Source organism: Desmodus rotundus, chromosome 10 (assembly GCF_022682495.2).
Source record: "Desmodus rotundus isolate HL8 chromosome 10, HLdesRot8A.1, whole genome shotgun sequence".
Classification (NCBI taxonomy): domain Eukaryota; kingdom Metazoa; phylum Chordata; class Mammalia; order Chiroptera; family Phyllostomidae; genus Desmodus; species Desmodus rotundus.
In genome coordinates, this window is record NC_071396.1 from 945,650 (window position 1) to 969,731 (window position 24,082).

Genomic DNA, 24,082 nt, shown 5'->3' on the forward strand with positions numbered 1-24,082 from the left:
CCTTCTGTCCCAACACACAGACCCCTGTCTGCAGGGACCCCTCTGTCTTCTCTTGGAGGCCAGCAGGCTGCGGTGGGCAGAGGGGAAGGGTGGCCTGGGCGGGGGCGGGGGCGGGGACGGGGGCTGGCCCTGCTCACCATCATCTTGTCACTCTTGTTGCTGAAGCAGCCGGTGGAAGACTTCTCCGTGTACATGTTGCGGCTGTTGTACTCCAGCTGCCGGTAGCGGGTGGGCACCTCGGCGTCCAGGCGGTAGGACAGGTTGTGCAGCACACACATGCAGTTCTCCACGGACTGCGGGCCGGGGGTGCATGCGCCTGAGCCGCTGCTGGAGTCCCCCCAGCTCCGGGCTCCGGGCTCCCGGCTCCGCCCGCCCAGCCACCCCTCCGGCTGCTGCCCCCAGGGCCCTGGGCACCTGGCCTCACGCCCGGTCCCCTCGTGCCTGCCTGTGTGAGCTGAGGGACCCGCCTCGCTGTTCAGAGCCTCAGGCTCCCTGCCCCCCACCCCCACCCCAGCTGTAGACAGGGCTGAAGTAGCTGCTGCTGGGCCTTGGGAAGGATGTGCTCGGAAAGTGCCCATCAGGTGCCTGGCCCCTGGCAGGATGGCAGACTTATGGGTGGGCGCCTTCAGGAGAGGCCCTGGGCTCTGTGGGTTCAAAGCCACCAAGCCCCATGTCCCCACAGGTCCCTCTTTTTGTGGCTGGTCTTCTGCCCCCAGCATCACAGTGTTGGCCCGTCCACACGGACAGGAGACCCAAGGCCAACTGCACACCACTGTCCCCAGAGGTCCATCATTGTCCCCAGGGCATGTGGCCTGCTTCCAGGATCCGGGGGACCTGGCTGCAGGGGCTGTTCCACCCAGAGCAGAGAGACAAGCTGCCCACTGGTGCCCAGCTGAGCAGCGGGGGGGCAGGTTTGTCCCCAGTGGGCATGCCACTCTGGGGACACTCTCTCACCTTGTCGTCACAGCGGCTGGCTGCCACGCAGTTCTGCACGTAGGCCAAGAGGGCGTCGATGAGCCCCATGTAGCTCCGCATGGTCTGGCGGCCAGCGTCGGCCGAGCTCAGGTTCCTGAGGGAGAGGGAAGACAGCAATGGGGGACACGCAGCAGGGTCAGAGGGCACGATGGACGTGCAGATTTGGGAGGAGGGGCAGCAGACAGGACTGGAGGGTGACAAAGGGCTAAGGAAGGAAGGAAAGGAGGAGGTGGTCAGCCCTGGCAGCCCTGGCCAAGGCCAGGGTCGGGGGTGGTCTGGCTGGATCTCGGCTCTTTCTACCTTTTTATCTGCCCACTCGGTACACCAGCCTAGCTCCCACAAGTGTCAGGGGCACTAGTGTGGCCCCAGGATCCTGTGGGACAGGGGCTGGGGCTCCTGCCTTCCCTGTCTCTTTCCGTGGGGTGTGGGGTGGCCTGGGATTGGCGCTAGAAGCCCACCTGCCCCTATGGAGCTGCACTCCGCCCCCTGCAGTAGGCTCTTTCCCAGACACCCTGGGCCCACAGGTCTGGGGCAGCCCCTCGAAGCCCTAGCCCCCTGTCTCTTCCTTACCCAGCCCCTGTTCCCAGAGGCTGCCATGGAGGCTGCTGGGGGGAGGGACACAAGCTGAGACACAGGGCCCCTGCCCACCGACCCAGTCCAGCACAGGGCTCCCCTTCAGGCAGGTGTGACACCAAAGCACTTGCTCCACCCAGGACCGGCACCCACTCCCAGCTTGTAAACCTGTCGGGAAAGGAATGCACCCAGGGCCCTCCGCCCCCGCCCCCGGGCGCTCTGCCCCACCCTGGGAAGGAACTCAGGGCACTTGGGTGAAGAAGTGCCAGCTTCACGCCGATGGATGTGAGGGTTTCGGCCCCACGGCCTGGAAGTGACTCAGCAACTAGAGTCGACTTCTGTCTGAAAGAATGCTTTTCGGGACACTGCATGAAAGGCCGGGTTTCGCGGGCGGGGGAGGGAGAATGGCGCTGGTTTGGGTGGTCGGGAGCGGGCACTCCCCCTCTGGGATGCACGCCTGAGGCCGCTGGGCCCCTCACAGGGGTGGTGGGAAGCGAGGAGCCATGTTGGGGTCGGCCCCTGAGGGCCCGGTGGGCTGCACTGAGCCCTGGCCCAGTCTCGGCTGAGAGGGAGTGGCTGGGGGGCCGGCGGAAGGCTGGACACCGAGGCCCCGAAGGCCTGCCCTCTTCCCTCACCTCAGGCAGCCGGTGGCGTTGAAGAAGACCTCAGGGTCCACCACTTCCCGGGACATGTTGCTGTTGCCGTCACACCAGCCGGAGAAGGGGATGATGACGCGGTCGGCCAGGACGGGCAGGGCGTCGGCGATGAGCTCCTCCTTCAGCTCGTCCGTGGAGGACAGGTTCCAGAGCAGCCCTGCACGTGGGGACAGGGACCGCCGACGACTCAGGCCGGGCCCAGGAGGACTCCCGGGACCCAGTGCTCTAGCCAATGAGCCTCCTGGGGCATCCGTCACCTGCCCGCTCGACCTGGTGACCCCATGTCCTGCCCCACTGCTTCATGGGGCCTTCTAGAGCTTTCTGTGTGGGTCAAAGTGATGCCCACGGAAGGCGGTCGAGAGCACTGGCCGGTGGTTTTCAGGAGGGACTGTCACGTTCAGAACCTCCTAACGTCCCAGGCCTGCCAGTCACGGGCGTTCTGCCCACGGTCTCAGGAGCCTCCCCGTCAGGTCGGGGGCTGCAGAGTGACTTTCTGGGCCCCACCCTTGGGGTTAGCATGCTTTTGGACACAGGGTGGATGCGGAAGACCTGTTGGCCCCTGTCCCCTTCCCCTACAAGCCCCAAGGTTTGCTCAGGATGGACACCAGCCTTCCACCCCTCCCCCACTAACCTCCAAAAGACCTTGACCCCTTGTGACTTTGCACAATGCCCAGGTCACCACGCAGACCCCATGAGCTGGTGCACTGGGCGTCCAGGATATGAGTCCGTGACTGGGCTCGGCCCCGCCCTCACAGCAGTCTCCCCTCGAGTGGCCAGGCTCCCTACCGGTCAGCTGCTTCTGGATCTCCGTGCTCCCGGTCCTCCTCAGGAGGCTGACGGCCTCCCGGATGCCCCCCTGCCTCCGGGTCTCCAGCTTGTTGGTGCTGCTCCGGAAGACCAGGTTGCGCAGGGCGCCGGCCGCGGCCTGCTGCACGTTCTGGTTGGGGCTGCGCAGGAGGTCCACCAGCTTGCTGATGCCGCCCAGCTGATAGACCTGGGGGACAGGGGCGCCGCGGCGCCGGTCAGGGAGCGGGCTCTCAGAACACCCACGCCAGCCCAAAGGGGCAAGCGGAATGACAAAATGGTAATGGCCCGGGCCAGGAGCCGGGATGGGGCCTGAGACCCCGACGCCCCACTTTCCTCCTCTGGAGTCCGGGGTGGGGACCGGAGGGGAAATGGGCGTTCATGCACTTCAAGCCCCTGAAGCAGGATGGACCCGATGGAGACCCTCCCACAGAAGCTTTCTCTGCTCTGGGCCGAGTGCAGAGCCCTGCGGTGTCCCCCCACCAGCCACGCTTGGGAGGCACAGACAAGCCCCAAACTCCACCACAGATGATTCGGAGAGACAGACAGACAGACAGACAGAAAGGGGATGGGTGACGGCGCTGAGGAGTGGGAAGTCGTCATGTTCGTCGGGGGGTTCCTGTTGGACCCATAGCTGCCACTGAAGTGACAGTCACCGATGGGGGACACACCGGAGGAATGTCCACTCGGCCAGAGCGCTGTGCTCTGCACTGAAAGTGCAGCTGTCCGGCTCTGACCAGGGGCAACGCCGAGCGCACTGCTTGCCCCAGGCAGCTGGGCAGGGTGGGCAGAAGCCCCCGGCACGTCCCCACCCATCTGTCAGTGCAGGGCCAGGCCGCCGGGTACCTGCTGCTTGGCCGACTCATCCTGGAAGCAGGTGTGCTGGATGTAATAGGCCCCGATGGCCTGGTACTTCTCGTCCTGGGAGCTCAGGTACTGAACAGCCTTGGGAATGGTCAGCCCGCTGCACTCGATGTCCTCGCTGCAGATCCTGCGAGGGATGGCCGTGGGCGTGGGTCATACAGGCCCTGGTGCAGGGACTCGGTGTCCCCCTTGCACACCCAAGCTGTCGCAGCCTCATCATCCGCTCTTCAGAGCCAGGACCAGGCAGCCAGGCCCACCCGGGGACAGGGTTGTGGGACTGCCCCCCCCCGGGGGAGGGAGAGTTGCACCCCATGGTGAGCGCTCGCTGGGCTGGGGCCCGGGCCTCAGGTCAACGTTCAAGCAGGTAAGGGACCTCTGCCTGCTCTTGAGGCAAGCTCCCCACCTGCTCTGCCATCTGTGCCTGGTCCTGGGACATGGAAGGGAATGGCTGTGAGCCTGCCCGCCCACTCTTCCATCTGTCGTCCCTCCTTCTGTCCCTCTATCCATCATTCATCCATCATCCGTCTTCCATCTTTCCGTCCATCCATCCTCCTTCCTGCCATTCCTAAGTCCAGCTAATTCTTCTCACACAAAGATCCTCACATCTGCTTCTTCCCACCCTCAGGGCCGCCGCCTCCCTTCCAACCCTGACCACTCTCACAGAGACCACAGCAAGAGACCCCGCAGCCAGCGCTCTCCTCCGCGTCCCCCACCTACCACCTGACACCTGTGGCCCCGCTGAGCTGTCCTAAGCCCGGTGGACTGTGCATTCCCATCCGTGTCCCCTCTGTGCCACAGGGCCAGGGCGAACGGCTTGGACTGCTACCCAAGGGTGGTTGTTCGGTCGAACCACATGGAATGGCTGACAGCCAACGCTTTCTGGGCTGCAAACGCAGCAATTTCCTATTTTCAACCTAATCCTTGGGCTCCACTGAGCCTGACTCCCCAGCCCCTCACAGGGTCTGCTCCTGAGGGACTGGTCCTCACGGTGCCCCTTCCCCAGCCGGGGTCCACACCCCTAGCCCCTCTCAGAAACGGAGCGAGATGCCTGAGATCGGAGACATCAAACTGGATGAGTCACGTCCCTGCAGGGCGTGTGGCAGAGCTGGGTGCCAGCCCCTCTCCCAGGGCTGAGTCAGCAGGTCTGGGCGGGGCCTGAGAACGAGCATTTCTCCCAAGTTCCCAGGATTTCGGCTCCCGAACCACTGGCCTAGCTCACCTGCTCCAGTTAGCCTCCCTGTGGCTCCTTCAGAGCCCAGGTACTCAGCACGTTTGTGTCGGTGCTTGTGGACTCAGTGCAGCCCCTTTGCACTGGGGACACCCCGGGGAGGAACCCGGAACTCCCAGGGGACAGAGGCTGGGTCTTTCCCGTCTGGGAAGCTCCCACCAGTGCACCAGGCAGAGGTCTCCTACCCCTGCACCCTCCCCGCCCCCCCCCCCCAGCACTCACTTGGAGCTGGCCCTTGAGTGGCTGAAGGACATGTCCTTGTTGCAGGAGGTGGGCGGGACGCACACGGGTTCCTGCTTGGAGATGCAGGAGGGCGGGCGCCCGGGGCACTTCTTGGTGGCCTTCTGCCCACTGCAGGTGCTGTAGAAGCTGTAGCGGCTCTGGGCGGTCTTCTGGCCCTTGCCGCCCAGCGTGCCCTTGCGCAGGGTGCCCCGCGGGTCGCAGCAGAGGTCGGGCTCGCTGCGGCTGGCCTTGATCTTCTGCATGAAGCAGATGTCACTGCCCGCATGACAGCCGCTCCGGGGGTAGTGGCGGCCCCAGTTCTCCATCTGGCTGTAGGAGCTGAAGCGCCGGTTGTCAGCCTCCCGCTTGAGGGTCCCATTGTAGATCTGGCCAAAGGGAGGGACAAAGGCTCAGTGGAGGTCCCTGGGCCCCACAGCAATGCTTGCGGGACACCAGAGGGCTCGGGGGGGCAAGGAACCTCCGCCAGTACCTGATGTGTTATTTTTTGAGCTATAGGCTGTGGCCCGTTATGTGATCAGACTGAAACCATCATTCCCAAGGACAGACTGGAACGACATGAACCGGACTATCTGACGCCAGTGCCGGCGGCCCCGTGAAAGGCCTCCTCTCTGCGGGCTGCATCTGGCCCCACATGCGAGGGCAGCCTGAGGCCCAGCCTGAGAGAAGAGGACCCTCCTGGCCGACAGTGGCTTACAGAGGGAAGAGCAACAGTGGGGCCTGAGCCCGTGTCCCCAAGCCCTCGCTCTGCTGTCCCACGCCAGCCCCGGACGCCAGAGGCTCCGGTGCAGGCCTTCCTCGGCCACTGGACGCGGTGTGGGGAGATGTCTGCCGCTGTGGCGGCCACGGTTTCCCACCGTTGCCTCTCTGCCAAACTCCCCTCTGCAGGCAAGAAGCCAAGTGGAGCAGGCTCTCTAGGGGGTCCCCGTCAAAGGCCTAAGGGGGAACAGCCACCTGCTCTGGGGCCATCTGTTTTGGGCAACGCCTGCACACATGGAGTGGGGTCAGCGGTGTGGGGTGCCGCGGGCCCCCGGGCTTCGTCGTCAGGCTTGCGGCGGGAGGCCGGGCAGAAACTGGACCCAGCAGGAAAACACAGGACAGTGAGGCCCCTGGGGCTGGGGGAGCCCACCTGGGAGCCTGCCCCCCTGGGCGGAGCCTGACAAGCCCGAGACTGAGCTGGGAAAGGAGCTGGGAAAGGAGCTGGGAAGAGAGACGCCCACAGAGGACTTTCCCAGAGCGCAGCCGGGGTTCTGCCTGCGCCAACTTGTCCAGAGACGAGAGGACCAACGCAGAGCCTGACAAGTCAGCTCCACACAGGTGCTGCAAGGGGACTCGCCTGGGCTGCAGCCTGGAGTCCGCCCGCCCCACCTGCGAGTGAGTGTGAGTGTGAGTGTGTGAGTGCGTGTGAGTGTGTGCCCGCACACCGCAGCACACCCAGCTGGGTGCCAGAAGGCAGCCTCCTTCCCCCAGCTGGTCTAACCGACCTCCCCCAAGGGGGTGGGTGTGTGGGTGTAGGGAGGGGTGAAGGGGCAGGAACAGGCAGGAGGGAGGGGAGGGGGCAGTTCTGCGAGCCTTTGGACCAGGAATGCACACCTTGCAGATAACTCGCAAAATATGCAATTAGCTCCACCCTCTCGCCTCAATTTCCCGGGCGAGGGAGGTGACCGTGGCACTTCGGAGGGAAAGCCAAAGACTCCCTAACCGGCCAGCTGCTGAGGCCTGACGTTGAAATGCGGCAGGAGGGCCCTTGTTCTCGGGAAATGACACTCCCTGTCGTCATCTCCACCACCCGACGGCTCCCAGGGCCTCATCCTGGCCCTGGCCCAGTGCCAAGGCGATCCTGCTGAATAAGCTCCCGGAGGCTTTGGGGCCTCACTCTGCTGGCTGGGGAAGGAGCAGGGCCACCCTGCCCACAGGGAGCGGTGGGCTGTACCTGCGGAGGGGCCGGGGGGAGGTTGGGTGTGGCGGGGCAAGTAGGGACACCCCTGTGGCCCGCACTTCCCAGCCCCCCACCAGCCACATGCCAGCAGCCTTCCCTGTTCCAGAAACCCCAACCTAGCCCCTGTCTCCCTGCTGCTGGCCAGCCGCACTGTCTGGGGGTGGCTGAGGGCAGCTTCCGCCCAGCCCTCCCTGCACAGATGGCCTGTGTCCTGGACGAAGTCAGCTACACTTCCCCTTTCTCTGTTGGGCTGAGGTGGCAGGGGCACCGTGGGGCTCCAGGGACACCCCTCAAGCTCGCTGGGCTGAGACACCCGTAGCAGAGAGAGCCCCAGGGTCAGGAACATGGCTCTGGGGCCCGACCATCCGGGCCAGCTCTGGCTGAGCCACCTGCCCAGTGGGCAGCCTGGGGCGAGTTACTTGGACCCAGTGGGCTCAGTGTCCCCCCCGGTCAAACTGCCGCAGTGAACGCGTGGTCACAGGGCACCCAGCACAGCAACGCACTGGGTTTGCTCAGAGGCGCCTCTGTGCCCTGCTGACACCCAGCCAGGACAGGCTGGCTGACTCCGGGACCCGGCTGACGGGTTGCAGCCGAAGCCCCACCCAGAGCGGCCGCCAGGTTGGATCAGGAGAGGGATGAACCCCGAAGCCCCAAAAGGAAAGGGGTCCACACTGGTGGTCTCCCCGCCCCCCACCGGGGCCACTGGTGAGGCCTCGCTAGTTTCGGAAAACCAGAGGCTGGGGGTCCACCCAGACGACACACAGGGAGGCCAGCCTTCGGGGAGGACAGCTCCTCACTTGCGGCCGCAGTGACTGCCAGAAGGCCCCCTCCCTTCCAAACCCTGCCCCGCCCCCCCCCGGCCCCATGTGCTGGGCAGGCAGGAGAGCCCTGCTCTGTGTGGCCCGGGCACCCCCACCCCACACGCCGATAATGATCTGCTGGCAGCGTCCCCACTTTGAATACAAAGGACAGGGAAACACACACACACCCCTCTTGTCTGGTTGTCTCAGGCTTTCCTGGGAAACTTTGGCCTCAGGTGGGAGGAGCCACAGAGCAGAACATTCCAGAGGGAAGAAGCTGACCAGCCTGGGCTGGACAGCGAGGGGGGCCCGGGGCGGGTCTCCACCTGGGAGACCAGTGGGGCTCTGCAGCGGGGCCGAGCCTTGGCCCTGCCTTCCCGGGGGGGCCAGACAGGGGCCCCCCCAGCAGGGCCCCTCTGCTAACGCTCTGGCCTCGTGACTCGCCCAGCTTGTTGCCCTGACCCCTCCCTTCTCCGGTGTGTGGACTGTACCCCCACTTGAGTGCTCCCCTGCCCAGCACCTTCTTCTCCTTCCCGCTCCTTCTAAGCCAGGAAGCCCTCTGAGGCCAGCCCCCTCACTCTGTAGGCGCGGGGACAGTCCTGGACGGACCAGACCAGAGTAAAGCAGGGTTAGCGTCAGGGCCGGGGTCGCGAGGAGCTGAACGCGGCGCATTCGGTGTGCAGGGGTCCCAGCTGACAGAGCCTGGGGTCGCTGGACAGGATTGTGGCTGAGGACTAAACCGGCAGGGAGGAGCTACTTCTCTTGTCCTCCCTTCCCCTCCCGGGCCCAGACCCAGCCCGGTGGCTCTCCTCGGCTCTCCACTGGACAGCTACCTGCAGTGCCTCCCGCCAGCCCCTCCCAGTCTGCGGGCCTTCCTCAGACAAAGCTTTCATTAGCCCTGGTCTGCAGGGAGCCGGCTGCGTCTCTCAGCTAGGGACAGGACAAACGCCCTGGCTGGGCCCCTCCCAGCCCACTGCTCATGCAGCCCCGTGACATCGGCCTGTCCTGGCCTCCCTGCTTCGGCTCGGGCGGGTCGCCCGTCCCGGAGGCCTTTCCTCACCCCTCCTGTCCATGCTGGCCTGTGCTTCTCCAAGGCCACAGCTCCATGTGCCAGCACTGCAGAGCTGGCTCTGACCACCCCCCCCCCCCCCAGGCCTTGCTCTGGGCATCTCCGGCAACTCTCACAGCCAGCCACCTGCGCCCGGGGTGCTCTTCCTTTGCCACTGTCAGTCTCTGTCGTCACCCTGAACTCTTCACACAGAGGCCCCTTGCTGTGCCCAGAACAGGGCCGGGCACTCAGTGCTCAGCAGAAGGGTGTCTGTGTGGGGGCTGGAGACTCGGGCTGTGGGCAGCGTGGGTGGCGCGGGCACCTCGACCCCCGGGGCACTCAGGGAGCGGTGTGGAGGCCCAGCACAGGACCAGGCTAGCAAGGCCCACGAGCCCTCCCTGGGCCCCTTGACCTGGGGGACAGAAGCTGGCTGGCCAAACCCACAGAGCTGTGTCCAGCCCTGGCTGACCAGGTGGAAGCTGGTGGGCTCCAGGGGTGTGCGGAGCAGGCCCAGATGAAAAGGCTTTCTGGGGCCCAGCCATCAGCCCCGGTGAAACCAGCTTCTGCCCTCGAGGTGGGGCTGCCAAACCGGCTTCCCAGGGCCACGCCCTGCCCCTCCTTTCCCGCTCACACGCCCAGCAGAGAGCCCAGCAGGGCCGTGTCCGACACCCACCTCAGGACAGCGAAGCCCAAGGTGTCGTGGGGTCCTCTTGCCTCTCAGTCCTGGGGAGGGCTCTCCTGAGGGAGGGCTTTGCCCTGGGGGGCCCAGGGACAGGACCTCTTCTCCTGGGACTCCCCGCTCAGTGCCCCCTGGAACTTCCTGGGATTTGGGCCACGTCTGGGCAGAGCTGGCCAGTCACAGAATGGCTGGGGGGCGTCGGCAGGTGCTGGCCGCTCTGCTCTGCCCTCCCCAGGGGTGGGGAGAGCACAGGTTCTCTCTCCTCTCAGACAGCACTGCCTGGGAGGGGGGCGCTAGACCAGGGCTGGGGAGCTCCTGGCAGGGACAGGGGGCGCTGCTGGCTCAGCTGGCTCTGCAGTGTGAGGCCACGGGGAGCCACTGGGCCTGAGTCAGCAAAGGTGGGACTAAGGTGGGACTTAGGTGGGGGTGTGCCAGTCCCCGTCTCCTCCTGAGCAGCCCCCCTGCGGCCAGGGTCTGCAGTCCCACCGTGGGGGACCCCGCGCTCTTTCCCTTTGTGTAGAGTGTGATGGACGCACAAGCCCCACTGCTCAGAGGTCCCGATGCCTGCTGGGTGTGGAGGGCGTGCGCACACACGTACACACACACAGAGCCACGTGTGGATGCCCGCCGGCCGACATGGGGGCACGCTCGGGCAGGGATGTTCCCCGAGCACATCCACCCTAACAACACCCAGGCAGGCGTGGAGCTCCCCCACGCACTGTCTCCTGGGAGCCGCACGGTGCCCTTTCCCCTGCCCCCACCAATGTCCATTGTCTCTGTTAGTGCAAGAAGCCCCGAGAACTCGGGGCTGGGCCAAGGCCACGCAGCGAGGATGTGGCGGCCCTGGGACCTGGACCCGGTCTCCGACCACCCTCTTCCATGTCCGTCCTCCAGCCACTCGGCCACCAAGTCTGGTGTCTCGAATCACGTCTGAGCAGCTAAGAGCCTCCACAGGCAGGGCGCCCTGCAGGAAGCCGCCCCCGCCCCACCGAGAGCCCTCCCAAGGATTACAGACTGGGGTCCCAGGGACAGGAGGGGTGCAGCTGCTCGGCTGGGGATGCGACTGCCCACTGCCCAAATGTCGGCCTGCTCGGGGCCTGGGCACAAGGCCCACCAGCCGCCTCTGTCCTCCTGGGTACGGGTGCGGGTGCGGGTGCGGGTGTGGGTGGGGAGGGCCCCCAGGAGCCAAAGCTGCTTCTCTCCCTAGCTATCTCTCCACGCACCGCCCCCCGCCCGCACCTGATTTTATTTTCAGCTGAGTTAGCACTCCCTCTGGCAGGAAGGCCTCTGCAGGAACATGCCGGGGCCCTGAGGGAGGCTGAGCCTCTCCCTTTGCAGGGTGGGGACGGCTCTCCCACCAGCTTGGGTCTCCGCGAGCCCAGTGACATGAGGAAAACGCGAACCAGAAAACAGGCACCAGAAGCCCCTCCAGCTTTGTGGTCTGTCCATCCTCACGTCCCTGCTGCTGGCCTTGGCTACCTGCCCTCGCCCGGCAGGAGAGACACCCTGAGTCACTCCTCTCAGGGCCCTGGTGCCTCCTCCCCCCACCCCCCACACAAACAAAGCCCACTGGGCTCTGGCCCGGTCCGCCCGGGGGGAACCAGGCGAGCCCACCCTCCTCTAGAGTGACTTCCCGGCACATCGAGTCTGGCCACCAACTCTGGCTCGCTGGCCGGCCTCACAAAGCCTGAAAGAGCCAGTGGGGGAGGGGATCATGACACTTGGTGTGCATTCAAAATGTGGCACCCCCTCCAGGATTATTAAATGTGGGGCTGCAGACTGGAGTCCCCCCCATGTGAGGGCCACTGGAGATGGGGGCAGGGCTGGGCAACCCTGCAGGCTGACACTCCCCTGCTACCCAGAACCCGAGGGCTCACCCCCAAGTACTCAGAACATGGGGCCCGGGGCTGGGTGAGGCTTGAGTCCCCCTGGTCCCCCGCCCCCTGCAGACAAGGTCACGGGGCAGAGGCCAGTGGAAGGGGGCTGTGCCACAGCGTTTCGGTTTAACCCCAGGGCCTCTGTTCTGCCGCTTCGGTCGTTGATGTTGCCTGCTGTCCAAGGACATGAAGACTCGTGGGTTGAGAAGCTGAGTCCTTGTCGGGACCGGAGGGAAAAGGGCCCTAAACAACACCCCACTGATGTTCTTCCGAAGTGAAACAGAGACATCTAGAAGTATCCTCCATTCTCCAAATCTTCCGTCGGAAGCGCCAGAGCCTCTGCTTTGGGTCGGAGTGTGAGCACGCGGGCCGGGCACCCACGGCCACCCACGCGGACCCCACATCTGTCAGGCCCTGTCTCCTGCGAGGAGAGTGGCCCCCTCCCTATGGGCCCTCTGGGAGGGCCCACCGTACAGTGTCCTGGGCCGCCCCAGCCCGGTGCCTCCACCAGCTGGACGGCTGTCACACCGAGTCCCTTGGCAGTGGTCTCACTCCCTGAACGTTCAGACCAAGTTGCCTGGCCTCCGCTCCCCACAAGGCCCATCCAGGATGTGACAGGTGAGATTCTACCTTCTCCTGAGGCTGCCACTCCTCACTGGGGCAGGAGGAAAGGGCGGCCAGCGTGCATGCTCAGCCAGAGGGGCATCGTGGGTTCCATGTCCCCAGGCACCGGTTACAGGAGGCCCGAGAGAAGGCTTCGGGCACCCAGCTACCCTCCTTGGTGACCCGTCAGAAAGGAGGCCCCAGGGCTACTGTCCAGCCCAGCCCCAGCCCCGGGAGCCATGCTCCTGCGCCCCTGCCCCTCCTCTCTGCTAAGACGGCCCCTCCTCTCACCGCTGTCCCCACACCAGGAGCTTGTCTGCTCCTGCGCCCGGCCCCGGCCCATGGGTAGCTCTTGCATGTGTTTGCTGGAAGCATGCCACCCCCCCTCCCCGCCAGCTGCAAGCCCACAGTGCTGATGGGGGGCACACTTTCTGACTTCTCTGAGCAAGGATACGGGGTGTCAGGGTCACATGGGGCTGAGCTGAGCAACTTACGATATACCTGTGGCCTGTGGGTCCCCTGGACAGTGAGGGAGGACCCAGGCCTCATCCAGGCCTCAGCCAGGAGGAGGGACCGTGGGCCTGAGACTCGGGGACATGAGCACAAAAGGGGGCTCCTCCTGTTCAGCCCCCAAGCAGGGGGAGCTGCCCACTCACAGGCACCACCCCCACTGTGGACAGTGGCCAATGGAGGGGACTCATCCCCAGGGGACACGGCAGACATGGGCATCTGCCCCTGGCATCTGCCACTGCTTGAACATGGGGAGTGTCCCCGGCCTCAGCAAGGAGTCTGTGAAAACACGAGAAGAGCAGGCTGCTGCTTTCGGGGTGAAGGGGGGGCGGGCAGCAGCCCATCCCTGCCAGCTCCCCGGCTCCCCTCTTGCAGGCACATTCTGTCCCTCGGCAAGTGGGATCCCTGTCTCTTCTTGTTGGGCGAGAGCCTGGGGCCTCCTGTCTCCCCGGGCTGGGTGGCAGTGAGTCACACACTGGCACAGGGACATGGGGTTGGCAGACACATCCATCGCTCGCTCTCGCAGCAGCGGCTGGTCCCGCTGGGGAGGAAGACGGGGCCCGTGTCCCTCGCTTCCCTGCCTGGGTCTCTGTGAGGACAGGCCAAGGCCCCATGGGCACCGCCCTGCTGGCGCACGTGGGCAGCAGCATTCAGAGCTGGGCAGGGGGAGGAGGGGTGGGGGAAGGAGGGAAGGGGTTGGGCCGGGGGACCCAAGTCAGGGAGTTGCTGGATGGGACCACACGCTCTCTTCACAGATGGAAAGGAAGGAAGGACTGCCTCCTCCTGTCCTGGGGGGTGTGGGATGGGGGGGTGAACTAGTTGCTGCTTGGCTGCTCCCTGAGATCAGAGAGGAAGAGGAAGTGCAGCCCGAGGGAGACTGCTCAGCGGGAGGGGCTGCCCAAGCCCTGGACCACCTCAGGGCTTGGGCTACAGGTCCCTGCCGCCCCTTGGTCAGACCCTGCTGGATCTGGTCTGGCTGCCCGGCTCCGAGGATGGAAAGCCAAGGTCTGGGGAGGTGAAGGCCGCCCCGGTCCCCGGCATGTGGCAGCCCAGCAGAGCTGAGGACCCTGGCCTCCCACGGCTGACCTGCTGTGTTGCATCCACAGCCCTTACAGCCCCTTGTGACGGGGTTCCACCCACTTCAGAGGGGGCGAGCTGTGGGTGCTCAGCATCTGGGGCCAGACAGCTGGTGAAGGGGCAGAATCAAGTTCGGACCCAAAGTTTCTGGCCGAAGCCCAGGGCCCGTCCCTCCACAGCAGGCCGCCTCTGGGGCCGGACTGTGCTAACCGCGGGCCGGTCTTTCTCTGTCCCAGGGGCTCAGGGCCTGTGTATTTTACTCTGAGACCCCACCCAGAGCCCCCCCGTGGACACTCCGTGTCCACGGCTAACTGGGGTGCGCTGAGCTCGGGTCTCCCCACCCCTGGGGGACCTGCTGTGACCTGGCCTTGCACCTGTAAGGGAGGCTCCCCCAGGTGGTGCTGGTCCCATCGGGCCCTTTCACCGTGGGATCATCCAATGCTGTTGTGTCTCTTTGTCAAGTATGACGGAGAAGGGCCGGGAGAGAGGCCACTGGCCAGCCCTGGCCTCACGTGGAGACATGAAGTCAGGGAACAGGACAAAGTGAGGGCTGAGGCCCGGTCCTGGGGACCGTGTCCCTCAGGGCCACCGACCGGCTGTGGCTGAGCTGGGCCGGCAATGGCCCATGCTGAGCGCTGGCCGAGAGTGCCTGGCTGACCGCAGAGCAGCTCCCCGGTGGGGTGGGCGTGGACAACCCTTCACCACACACACTGCTGGCCAGGTGATCCCAGGGTGCTATGCTCTTGGACTTGTAAATAGGAGAACCCGTCGGGGCTGCAGCTGCTGGACAGAGAGGCTGCTGTCTTAACCCAGGTCACCCCCTGGGAATGAAAACTGACCACTGGCTTTAGCTTCCCTGAGAACAGACCCACGGGACGGAAGTCTGCTTTCAGCTTTGGAGGACGGGCCATGCTTGGCAGTGCCTCCAGCTCCGCCTGGTCTCGGCGACCGGGGAAGGCACCGAGGGCCATGATGAGGGGCCCCGATGCGTCACATCACCTCTGTTCCTCCCCAGCGACACCTGCGTCCTGAAGTCGCTCAGCCAGGCCCGCCCCCGGGAGAGGCCGTGGAGGGGCCTTGTTTCTATCACAGGGCTGCCAGGTGCAGGCGCCCACACACAGAACGTCGGTTCCATTTGAGTTTCAGGGAAACAACCAAGCACTCTCTAGCAGAAGTGTGTCCCAAGTACCGTACTTTATCCGGGCACTCAGCGCCGACCTGCTCCAGTGCTTATGGCTGAGCCCTCCAGCCTGAGTCCGGGAAGGAAAAAACTACTCTCCTGGCCCCTGAGATGACACGGTGGACAATCAGTGAAAAAACGTTAGCGGGTCTAGAGAGACCCGGGGCGAAGGCAGTGTTGGCGTGCCCGACTGGGACAGCAGCCGACATGCTCCATTGGTCTGTGGACCTCATAGCTCACGGAGGGCGAAGGCCGTCCCCGTGTCTGTGCCCACCTAGCTGCTCGGGACCCGCTGGCAGGGAACGGCCGGTGCAAGGGCTGCGCCCCCTCCCCCAGCCAGCCTTCTGCGCCATGCTGGTCTCGGTGTGGCAGGGAGCACTCCGCCCTGGGCCTGCTGTACAGCAAACCCCATAGGCTGGGGCCTCTCTCGGCCCCAACCTCTGTCTCATCGTCCCCCGCTCTCCCTGTCCCCAGGTCCCGGCCCCTGTGGTCTGCCTACTCCTTGTCTGACTGTAGTTCTGGTTCCCATGCCAGTGATTCCATTTCCTCCTCCTTCAGCCTCCCCGTGCCAAAGCCTATGTGTGCTCGGCGCCTCACTGTTCCCAGAGTCTCCTGAGCTGAGAGGAGACGGGACGTGCCCCAGCAGCTGCCCCAAGGTGAGTCATGTCTGAGGTCCTGCCAGCGAAGGAGGGGCAAGGAGGGTGGGCCTTTGGGTGCGGGAAAGGGAAGGGGTTGCCCCTGGTGGTCAGAAAACAGGCAGGGTGGGGCGGGGGTGGGGGCAGCTGGGAACACAAAAGCCGGTGAGTTTGAGTGAATGAGGCAGAAGAAATGCTCGCCATGGGCCTGGTGGCCATGTTTACAGTGCTTGGTGACAAATTTTCAAGTCTGTAACCACGCTGGCAACACTTTGGCGTTAACACAACATGGTATCGACTGGTGAGTGAAGCACATACCCAGGTTGCACATCCCGTTTCATGGACGAGAACCTTGGCAACTGGGGGGGCCCAGAGGTGTACCTGGAGTCACAGCAGCAGGACCAAACCTTCTCGGACCATCTGCATCGTCAGCGCGATGGGCCAGCCAGCTGCCGGTCCCTCCCTGGTCTGAGCTGCCCTCCCCCCGTGTGAGCACAATCTGGGGGGGTCACCGCTCGGAGCCAAAGCCCCCAACTCACACCTGCCTCAGTCCCCTGTGCTCACACTGCACCAACAGCGTCAACTGACATTAAGAATCAGAAAAAAACGGAGGAAAGTACATTTTCAGCAACCCGATGGATTCGCCCTTTAGTCCCTGACCACTAACAGACAAGAAGCACAAGCCCCCCAAAATCAGCCCCAAGAAGAACCCAGGGAGGAAGAGACCACACAGACAACAGAAGAGCCCCTGACTGGTAAACCACCCACCGTCCCCTGCCCAGCACCCCAGCGGTCAGGGGGCATCTCCGAGCGATGCTGCCGAGGGCCTGGAGCACCGCGGAGAGAGAAGCAGCCTCCATCCCCACCTGCGCCATGCTTCCAGGGCCTCGTAAACGAGTTTCCAACCACAGCGTGGGCTCGTGTTGAAATCTCAAGATAAATGACAGCCGTGGGACTGGGGGGCTGGCAGAAACCGCGGGGGTCACACAGAAAGACAGCGAGGGGCCGGGATCAAAGGATCTAGAATCATCTCTATCCATGTTAATTAAAACAAAACCTTAAGACGGATGAAATCGGTTTGGATAGACATAATTTCATCGAATCCTGGTAACACCCCAGGAGGCAGCCTTTGGTGTGGCCAGCTCTCAGTCCAGCTGGCCGCGTCCTCTGGCCTTGGGGGACCCTCTAGGGCCCCCTCCTCCGTCATCAGCACCTGCCGAAGATGGAGACCCCCCAGGATTTTCCTGGGAAGGTCTAATGTAACCCGCAGATGGGCCTCGGGAATTCACGTCTGTGGTGTGATCACAGCAGACGCGGCGAAAGGGACTCTACCAGCCTTCTTTCCTGGAGGCTCGGTAAGAACCGCTCTCACTGCGACATCCTGACATGTCCCATCAGCCCACACGGGGCGTGCGTGCCGAGCCCCATGAAACACTGGCCACACCGAGGGACCTGGTCAGAGTTGGGTCTCGTCTCGTGCGGCCCCTCCCTGCGCCACCGCCCCCTTAGCCACAGTGCGACTTTCTGCCCCACGGACCCCGACCGCCCACCAACGTCCCAGGGGCCCCGGAGCGGCCGCAGCTCTTACCGGGTAGCCCCACGAGCCGTTCCCCATCTGGAGCTTGGAGTAGTAGCTGCTCCGCGTGGTGGTCCCGTAGTTGTTGTAGCTGTCGGCCAGGCCATCGTACATGGAGCCTGAGGGCAGAGGCAAGGTTAGGGCAGGCTGGCTGTGCTGGTCACCCACTGCCCAGACCCTGACCCGCCACCACTCCCACCCGAGGTCCCCCAGCCCCCAAGGAGTCCCGGTCTGAGCTGGAGGAGGAGGGGCTGGGCCCAGGCTGCAAGTGCTGCCTCCAGCCCCCGGCCCTCCACCAGCAGGGCCCAGGGCAGGCCCTATAAGGGCAGGGACAGCCCCCTCCTGGGGACCCCATGGCTCCCTGTTCCTGGCAAAGGTGGAGGGCCGCTGTGCCCTTCCAAGGAATCCTGACCCCACGTCCAACAAAGAGGCTTCCCACTCGGGGAAGACAGGCAGGACCTGGACATGCCAGGATCGGAGCCTCAAGGTCAGGGACACAGAGCAGCCACTTTGGGGCGGAACCCTGGCTCCAGCCTCAGCCCGGCCCCCCAGTGACAAGGGGCCTTCCTGCCTCTTCCTGTCCCTTCCTGTACCTCTTAGCTGCTCCAGCTGGTGAAGGGGGTGGCCCTCAACCTCAGAGGGTTAACTAATGTTTTGGGGGTGCTTAGCGACCCACAAATGACAGGCTCTGCAGGACAGAGTGTCACTAGGGTTACCAGTGGCAAAGTGGCTTTGCATCCCAGATATCAGACTGGACTTGGGCTCCTGGGGGGGGCCATCCCTCTGCTCCCCTCTTCACCAGATGGCAGGGGTCCTAGAGGACAGTCCCTACTGTCCTTGGAACAGGGCTGCCAGTGACAGGCCATGACCTTGCCTGTCATGTCGGCCGTTTCTCCTCGGCCTCCACCACCCACCTCACCCACGCTTCAAAGGTGAGCTCAACACCCCACCCCTCTGGGGAGCCTTTCTCAACTAGCCCTGCTCACGGCCGTCCTGCCAACTGTGCCCAGGTCCCGCTCGGCAGGTGCTCCATCCCCACACTGCCTGCCGTACTAGGGACGCCTCTGAGCAGGACACCAGAGCAGGGCTGGCCCCTGCTCTGGTAGAATGACGGCCTCTGTGGGGCTGTGAGAGCCTCCTGGGGGGGAAACCACCCCCTCTTTTTCAGGTGATGGCTGGGGTGCAGTGGCAGAGGCCCTGTCTTGGGAGCTGGGGGTGCTCACCTGGTAAGGGAGCCCTTCCCTCACCTGCCCCACCTGCTCAGACTCCCAAACCCTTAGTGGGGGGGGGACTGGGGTCGCTATCTGGTGCCACCTCCTCTGTGCAATGTCACTGGCCCCCCAGAGCTCAGAGGCCAGGGCACTGCTCCTGACCCCCGTCCCCCAGCCACAGAGGACCAATCGGCCTTCAGCACATTCAGCTGGGGCCCTGGGAGCCTAGAGGCACTCACACTGGTGATGCTCCAGCATGTGGGCAGGTGGGGTGCGCCCTGCAGCCTCAGCCTTCCTTCGTATAAGGAAGGGGGACTCTGTGCTCCCAGAGGCCCCACATGGCCCCAGGGTCCCCTGGATGGGGGATGACAGTGGCACAGGAGGAGCCCGGCTGCCCTTCTCCAGGGTCCAGGGTTGTTACGAGGAAGACACGAAGACAGCAGAGCCACCTTGGCCCCCCGCTGCCTGCCTGGGGGCCTCCAGACCCAGCCGGGCCCTGGCTCCACAGGGGACATGCTTCTGAGCCTCTGTCTGAATCCATGATCCTCACTGAGTGTGGGTGGGTGGCTCGTTGTCCCCCTTTCTCCTGCAGCTGCCCCCCTGAAAAGGCAGCCTTTGTCAGGAGGAGACGGCTTTGTCAGCCGCCCTGGGAGGGGGCTGCAGCCAGGTGCGTGCCTGGCTGGTCCACCTCCCTCCCCTCTGCAGGGCTTGGCAGGCCCATGTTCACCTGGCTCTTGCCCATGAGCAGGGAGTTCTCACCAAAGGGCAGGTGTGGGTCAGCCAGCGGCTTGGGATGGAAAATCTGGGGTGGTGACAGAGTCCTGCTGGGGAGGCAGCACCCAGGCCTCCGCCCCCCTCCAGACAGACCTGTCAGCAGTAAAGTCATACCCCCTCGGCCACCAGGGAGCACCCCCCCCAACAGCCGGCCTCTGCTCCCTCATTCCCTGGGTGGGGCTGGTGGGGCATTCCCTGCCATGGAGAAGAAGCGGGAGCGAGGGGAACAGGGCCACCTCTGGAATGCCAGTCCCATGTCCCAGGGGTGACATGGGTGGTAACAGGTGGCAACTCACTTCCAGCAGGGCCAAGGCCTCCAGGCCCTTCCCAGGAGCCCCTGATGGCCCCCCTATGTCCCCTGTGAAACCGGGACTTGGACCATCTGACCCCCACCTTAAGCTGCTCTGCTTGGCTTCCTTGTGGGAACAAGGCTGCTATCACACCAGCCATCACGGCTTCTCTGGCAGAGGGGTCTGTGTTTGGGCCCCAGGCTGTGGGGGGGCGGGGAGTCCAGAGATGTTGCACACCTGAAGTCACCCCTTGCAGTGGGCCTCATAGCTCAAGGGCGCAGGTGGGAGGTGAGCTCTCTTTGGAAGAGAGCTGCTCCGGAGCTTCTCTTCCAGAGCTTCTGTTTCTGCTCCGGAAACAGAAGCAACATTTCCCTCTCTGGGCCCTGGGGGTCTGGCCAGGAAGCTCTACGCTCTGGAAATCAAGGTCCACAGCCAGGACACAGGGCCTCTCCACGAGAGTAACGGGGCCAGGTGTGACAGGTTTCATTTCTTCACCTGGTCCCCAACTTCCTAGAAGCCTTTGCTGGTTCACTGGCCCTGATCCCCTCCCTGGGCAGACTGTCTTCTCAGTACAGGGTAAGTGGGGTGCCCCTGCCTGACCATAGGGCCAGGGCCCTTGGACCAGCTCAGCCAGGCCCCCCTCCAGGCAGGTGCGGTAAACCAGGAAAAGAGAGCAGCCTGGCACTGCTCCAGAACCAAGGCCATCCCCTTGAGGAGGATTCCTGGCCCAGGAGTGGTCGGGGAGGTGGTCGCGGCATGCGGCGCTCCCCCCAGAATCATCCTCACCTCCCAGGTGACCATCCGCATCCCACTGTCTCTCCTGCAGGGCGAATGCGCTTCTGACAAAGGATGGCGTGGCTGAGGGACGCTGGCAGCTGGCTCAACCTGTGCCCTGTCCCCAGGGGGACTCTGCCCCCCCAACCCCCGCAGAACCCCAAGTTCCAACAGCGACAGTCTCAGGGAGGCGCTGCTTTCCCAGGACGCCAGGGACACCGCCCCTGTCATTCTGGTCAGCGCCCTGGTCACGCCATCTCAGGACGTGCCTCCCCGGTGGCTCATCCCTGGAGCCGGCTTCCCTCTGACGCCCCTAAGCTTTCTCACCAACAGACGCTTGGAAAACGCAGGCAGCTCCCTTGTTAGGACACACAGAGTTCTCTTTTCTGGGGGGGGGGGCGTTGGGGGGGGCAGACAGAGGGACCTTTGAGGAGATGACTCCTCCCCCCACCCCCAAGCTCCCGCCCTGCCCAGACAGCTTTCCCCTCTTGTCACCCAAACCCTCTCCCTGCACTCAAGGCCTTGCACAAACCCCTGGAGACAGCCCGCCCTGCAGCCGACATGGCCAGCACTCCGTCTACCCTCCTGCTGGCCCGAGTGTCCCTGGCAGCGTGGCCCCTGCACCTGCTGAGTGTGCGTGCATGTGTGTGTGCGCCAGCGAGTGACTGCGTGTCACGGGGGGCCCCTGCAGGTCTGCATGTGAGGGAGGGAGGGCATGGGAACCGGGACTCTGGAGCTCGGCTGTACGTCTCCAGGACTAACTACACCAGGGCCTCTGGGGCACAGCCAGGGTGCTGGCATTTTTTAAAGAATCCCAGGGGATCCCCATGCACAGCCGAGTATTTGGATGTTTACTAGAGAGAAACGGTGAGCGATCCGCCTCGAGGGGGCGCCACCCCGCAGGTCCACCGTGGGCGGGCTGGGGGCTGAGTTCAGAGGTGGGGAACCACGCAGCCTCTTTCCCAGGAGCGTCACCAGCACCCGGCGCTTGGGAGATGATCTAATCCCATCTGTCCCAGGTGCAGACACTCGGGGGAGGCGGCAACTGGCCCAGATCCGTCAGCAACGGAGCCAGACAGCGCCCAGTTCTCCTGACCCCGGGAGGGCCGCAGCCACAGCACCAGCCACCGCAGCAGTGTGCGCGCATGCGCGCCTGTTTGCGCACGTGCACGGCCTGGGCGCAGGTGTGTGTTCGCGCATACGCACGTGCGATGTGCCCGCGAAGGATGCCACACGGGGACGCCTAATGTCCTTTTGTTCTGTTTTGTCCAAACATCGCACACACTCTGGGAGCCGCGCCCCGTCGCAGAAGTGGAGCCCAGATTTCTGAGCTGAGAACAATGGCCAGTGGATATTTACAGTTCGGTGTGTGGGGAGAGAATTTTGTGTGTGTGTCTTTTTTGTAAAAATCTGCCAATGAGCTGAGCCAAGGAGCAGGATCCAGGAAACAGCATTTGCTAGGAAACACCCAAATACCCCACATTTTTGCATGTGTTAGAACGGAAATTCAGGCCCAAACCTCAACTTCCAGCCAAGATGCCTTGTAAAGAAACAAAAATTGGTTCATCTGAAGTTTAATTAGTGGTTCGCTGCCAGAACAAGCTACGGCACAAACACCTTTTGCCATCCCCCATCTCTGCTTTGGCCCCGAAAACACAGTCCTGCACGGGAGGCCCGCTCTCGGCCTGTGACCCAGGAGGGGAAGGTGAGCCGACCCTCCGCTCTCAGGCTGAGACAGACACGGGCGGGCGCGCTGACAAGGCCGTGCCGGGAGGCCCCCCAGCTGAGGGTGGCCCCTCGCCCGTGCGCATGCGCCCAAGCACAAGCCTGCCTCCAGGAGGCCCCAAGTACCTCTGCCCTGTGAAGGACCAGGAGACAGGCCCCGCCCCGCCCAGTGTCCTCCACCCCCGCCTCTGACCAGGGAGAAATACAGGTTTGGCCATTTGAGATGGAAATGATGCTTCTGAGAAGCGAGACACCAGGCCCAAGGCTGGCAAATCCCAGCTAAGTGTTAGGGTTTCCCGACTGAGATGGGAGAGGGAAAAAAGTGGAATCTGTCAAACCCTGTGGGTGGTATCAGCGTGCGGCGGTTGGGGGTGGGCGAGGGGGCAGTCAAATGAGATTTGGGTTAAGCTTTAAGAAGAGATTCTAGCGCAGTTACAAAGAACCCAAGCGTGGGAAAGCATCCCCTTTACCCCCGACCGACCCTTCCCTGCAGGGAATCCCAGCCCAGGTGGCCGAATGCCCCACAGAGGTCTCTCTGGGCAGCCACGCCCCCTGCTTCCCACACAGCCTGGAAGACGACCCGAGCTCAGGGGACCCTCTGGATGTTCAGGGGCCAGAGGACAGAAGAGAGCCACTTGGCCAGGCAGACAGAGCAGCCTCCTTCAGTGGGGTCTCCGGGCCTCAGAGGCCCTCACTGCCCCCGGGGCGGCCCGACCAGGGTGAGGGGTCCATCTCGAGGCCTGTTTCTGGTTGGGCCTGAACAGGGATGGGCACGAGGGCCCTGGCTCCTTCCCTGGAGCTCTTTCTCCAGCCCCGGCCGCTCAGCTCCCCTCACAGACAAACAGGAGAGAACCCAGGAGTCCTCCAGACTCTCCTTCATGGGCCCAAGGAGTGCGGTGTGGCCGGACTTCCCCAGGGCCACAGCTCCACTAGAAGGGTCCTGGAAGGAGTCAGGGGCCTGGGAGAAGTGAAGGCCCCGGAAGGACCTGCTCCCCCCGTGGATGGGACAGAAGCAGAGTTCGAGCCTATCCCACGGGGTGAGGGAAATGGCCTGGGGTATGGCCCTTCCAGAGCCACCAAGACCCCTCCTAGGAACCAGGGCGGGTGCCTGGGACAGAGGGAGAGGAGTGAGTGGCCACACAGGGAGCCTTGGGTGCCCGGGCGCAGAGGAGGCATCTGGTGGAAGGAGCCAGCTAAACCAGAAGCTCCGGCCCCAAGCAGCCACACGGCTTCCCCAGCTCTGATGCCGCGGGGGAGCTGGCCCTGTGGGATCCTCACCATAGCTGGAGGGGCAGGGACACACCTACAGGGGCAGGACTTGCAGAGCCCCGGGTCTGCGGACGCATGTATGGGCCACGAGAGTCACCCCTCACCTGGCTGAAGGTCCTGGAGGACCTTGGGGTGGCCGGTGTCTGGGCACCGGTTTGCGGTCTCTCTGGAGCTGTGGGCCGGAAGCAGGCCAGAGATGCAGTGGGGGTGGGGAGAGGACAGGTGAGTCTTGTGTGGAGAACAGAGTGGGTTGGCTTCAGCTATGACTGGGCTCGGCTGGACAAAGGGCACTTGGTTTTCCCAAACCTGCTTCCAGAAACAGCTGGGAAGCAGCTACCGAGGCTCCACATGAAGGAGGAGGCCCAGGCTCTGCGTGGAGGCGCCAGGGAACGCAGAGCCCTTGGCCTGGGCTGCTCAGTCTGGGGTCTGTCCCCTCCCTCTCCCTCCCCTGTATCCCCTACCCATCTCTGTCACCAGGGCCTGACCCCACACACAAATCCCGGTTGACCGCTACTGGTCTGAAGTCTTCACTCTTCACTAGCATTTGACTAAATTCAGCTAAAGAAATAAAAGCTTCTCCAATTTGCGTGCATTCTCACTGGGAGTTGTTTGTGTTAAAGCATTGGGTCTAATACTTCTCCGCACGGGCCCACCAGCGACTGCGCCTCCCTCCTCGAGGTTCGGGGGCCCTAACCCTTCCCTCTTCACTTCACACAGTGGGGGCACTTTGTGGGGGCCCTGGGAGGGCTGTCTGGTCAGATGAGTGCCCGGATTG

General features: G+C 64.0%; 1 protein-coding gene across 1 annotated transcript in view; it reads right to left on the minus strand.

The window, feature by feature from the left end:
* Positions 1–24,082, minus strand: part of PKP1 (plakophilin 1) — a 30,803-nt gene that overhangs the window by 5,511 nt on the left and 1,210 nt on the right. Inside the window, exons 2-8 of the mRNA XM_053913295.1 lie at positions 17,277–17,383; positions 5,323–5,708; positions 3,855–3,999; positions 2,991–3,198; positions 2,184–2,361; positions 955–1,069; positions 138–293 (exon numbers count right to left, since the gene is read on the minus strand). Coding sequence (XP_053769270.1) covers positions 138–293; positions 955–1,069; positions 2,184–2,361; positions 2,991–3,198; positions 3,855–3,999; positions 5,323–5,708; positions 17,277–17,383 — 1,295 coding nt within the window. The remainder of the gene's footprint in view (positions 1–137; positions 294–954; positions 1,070–2,183; positions 2,362–2,990; positions 3,199–3,854; positions 4,000–5,322; positions 5,709–17,276; positions 17,384–24,082) is intronic.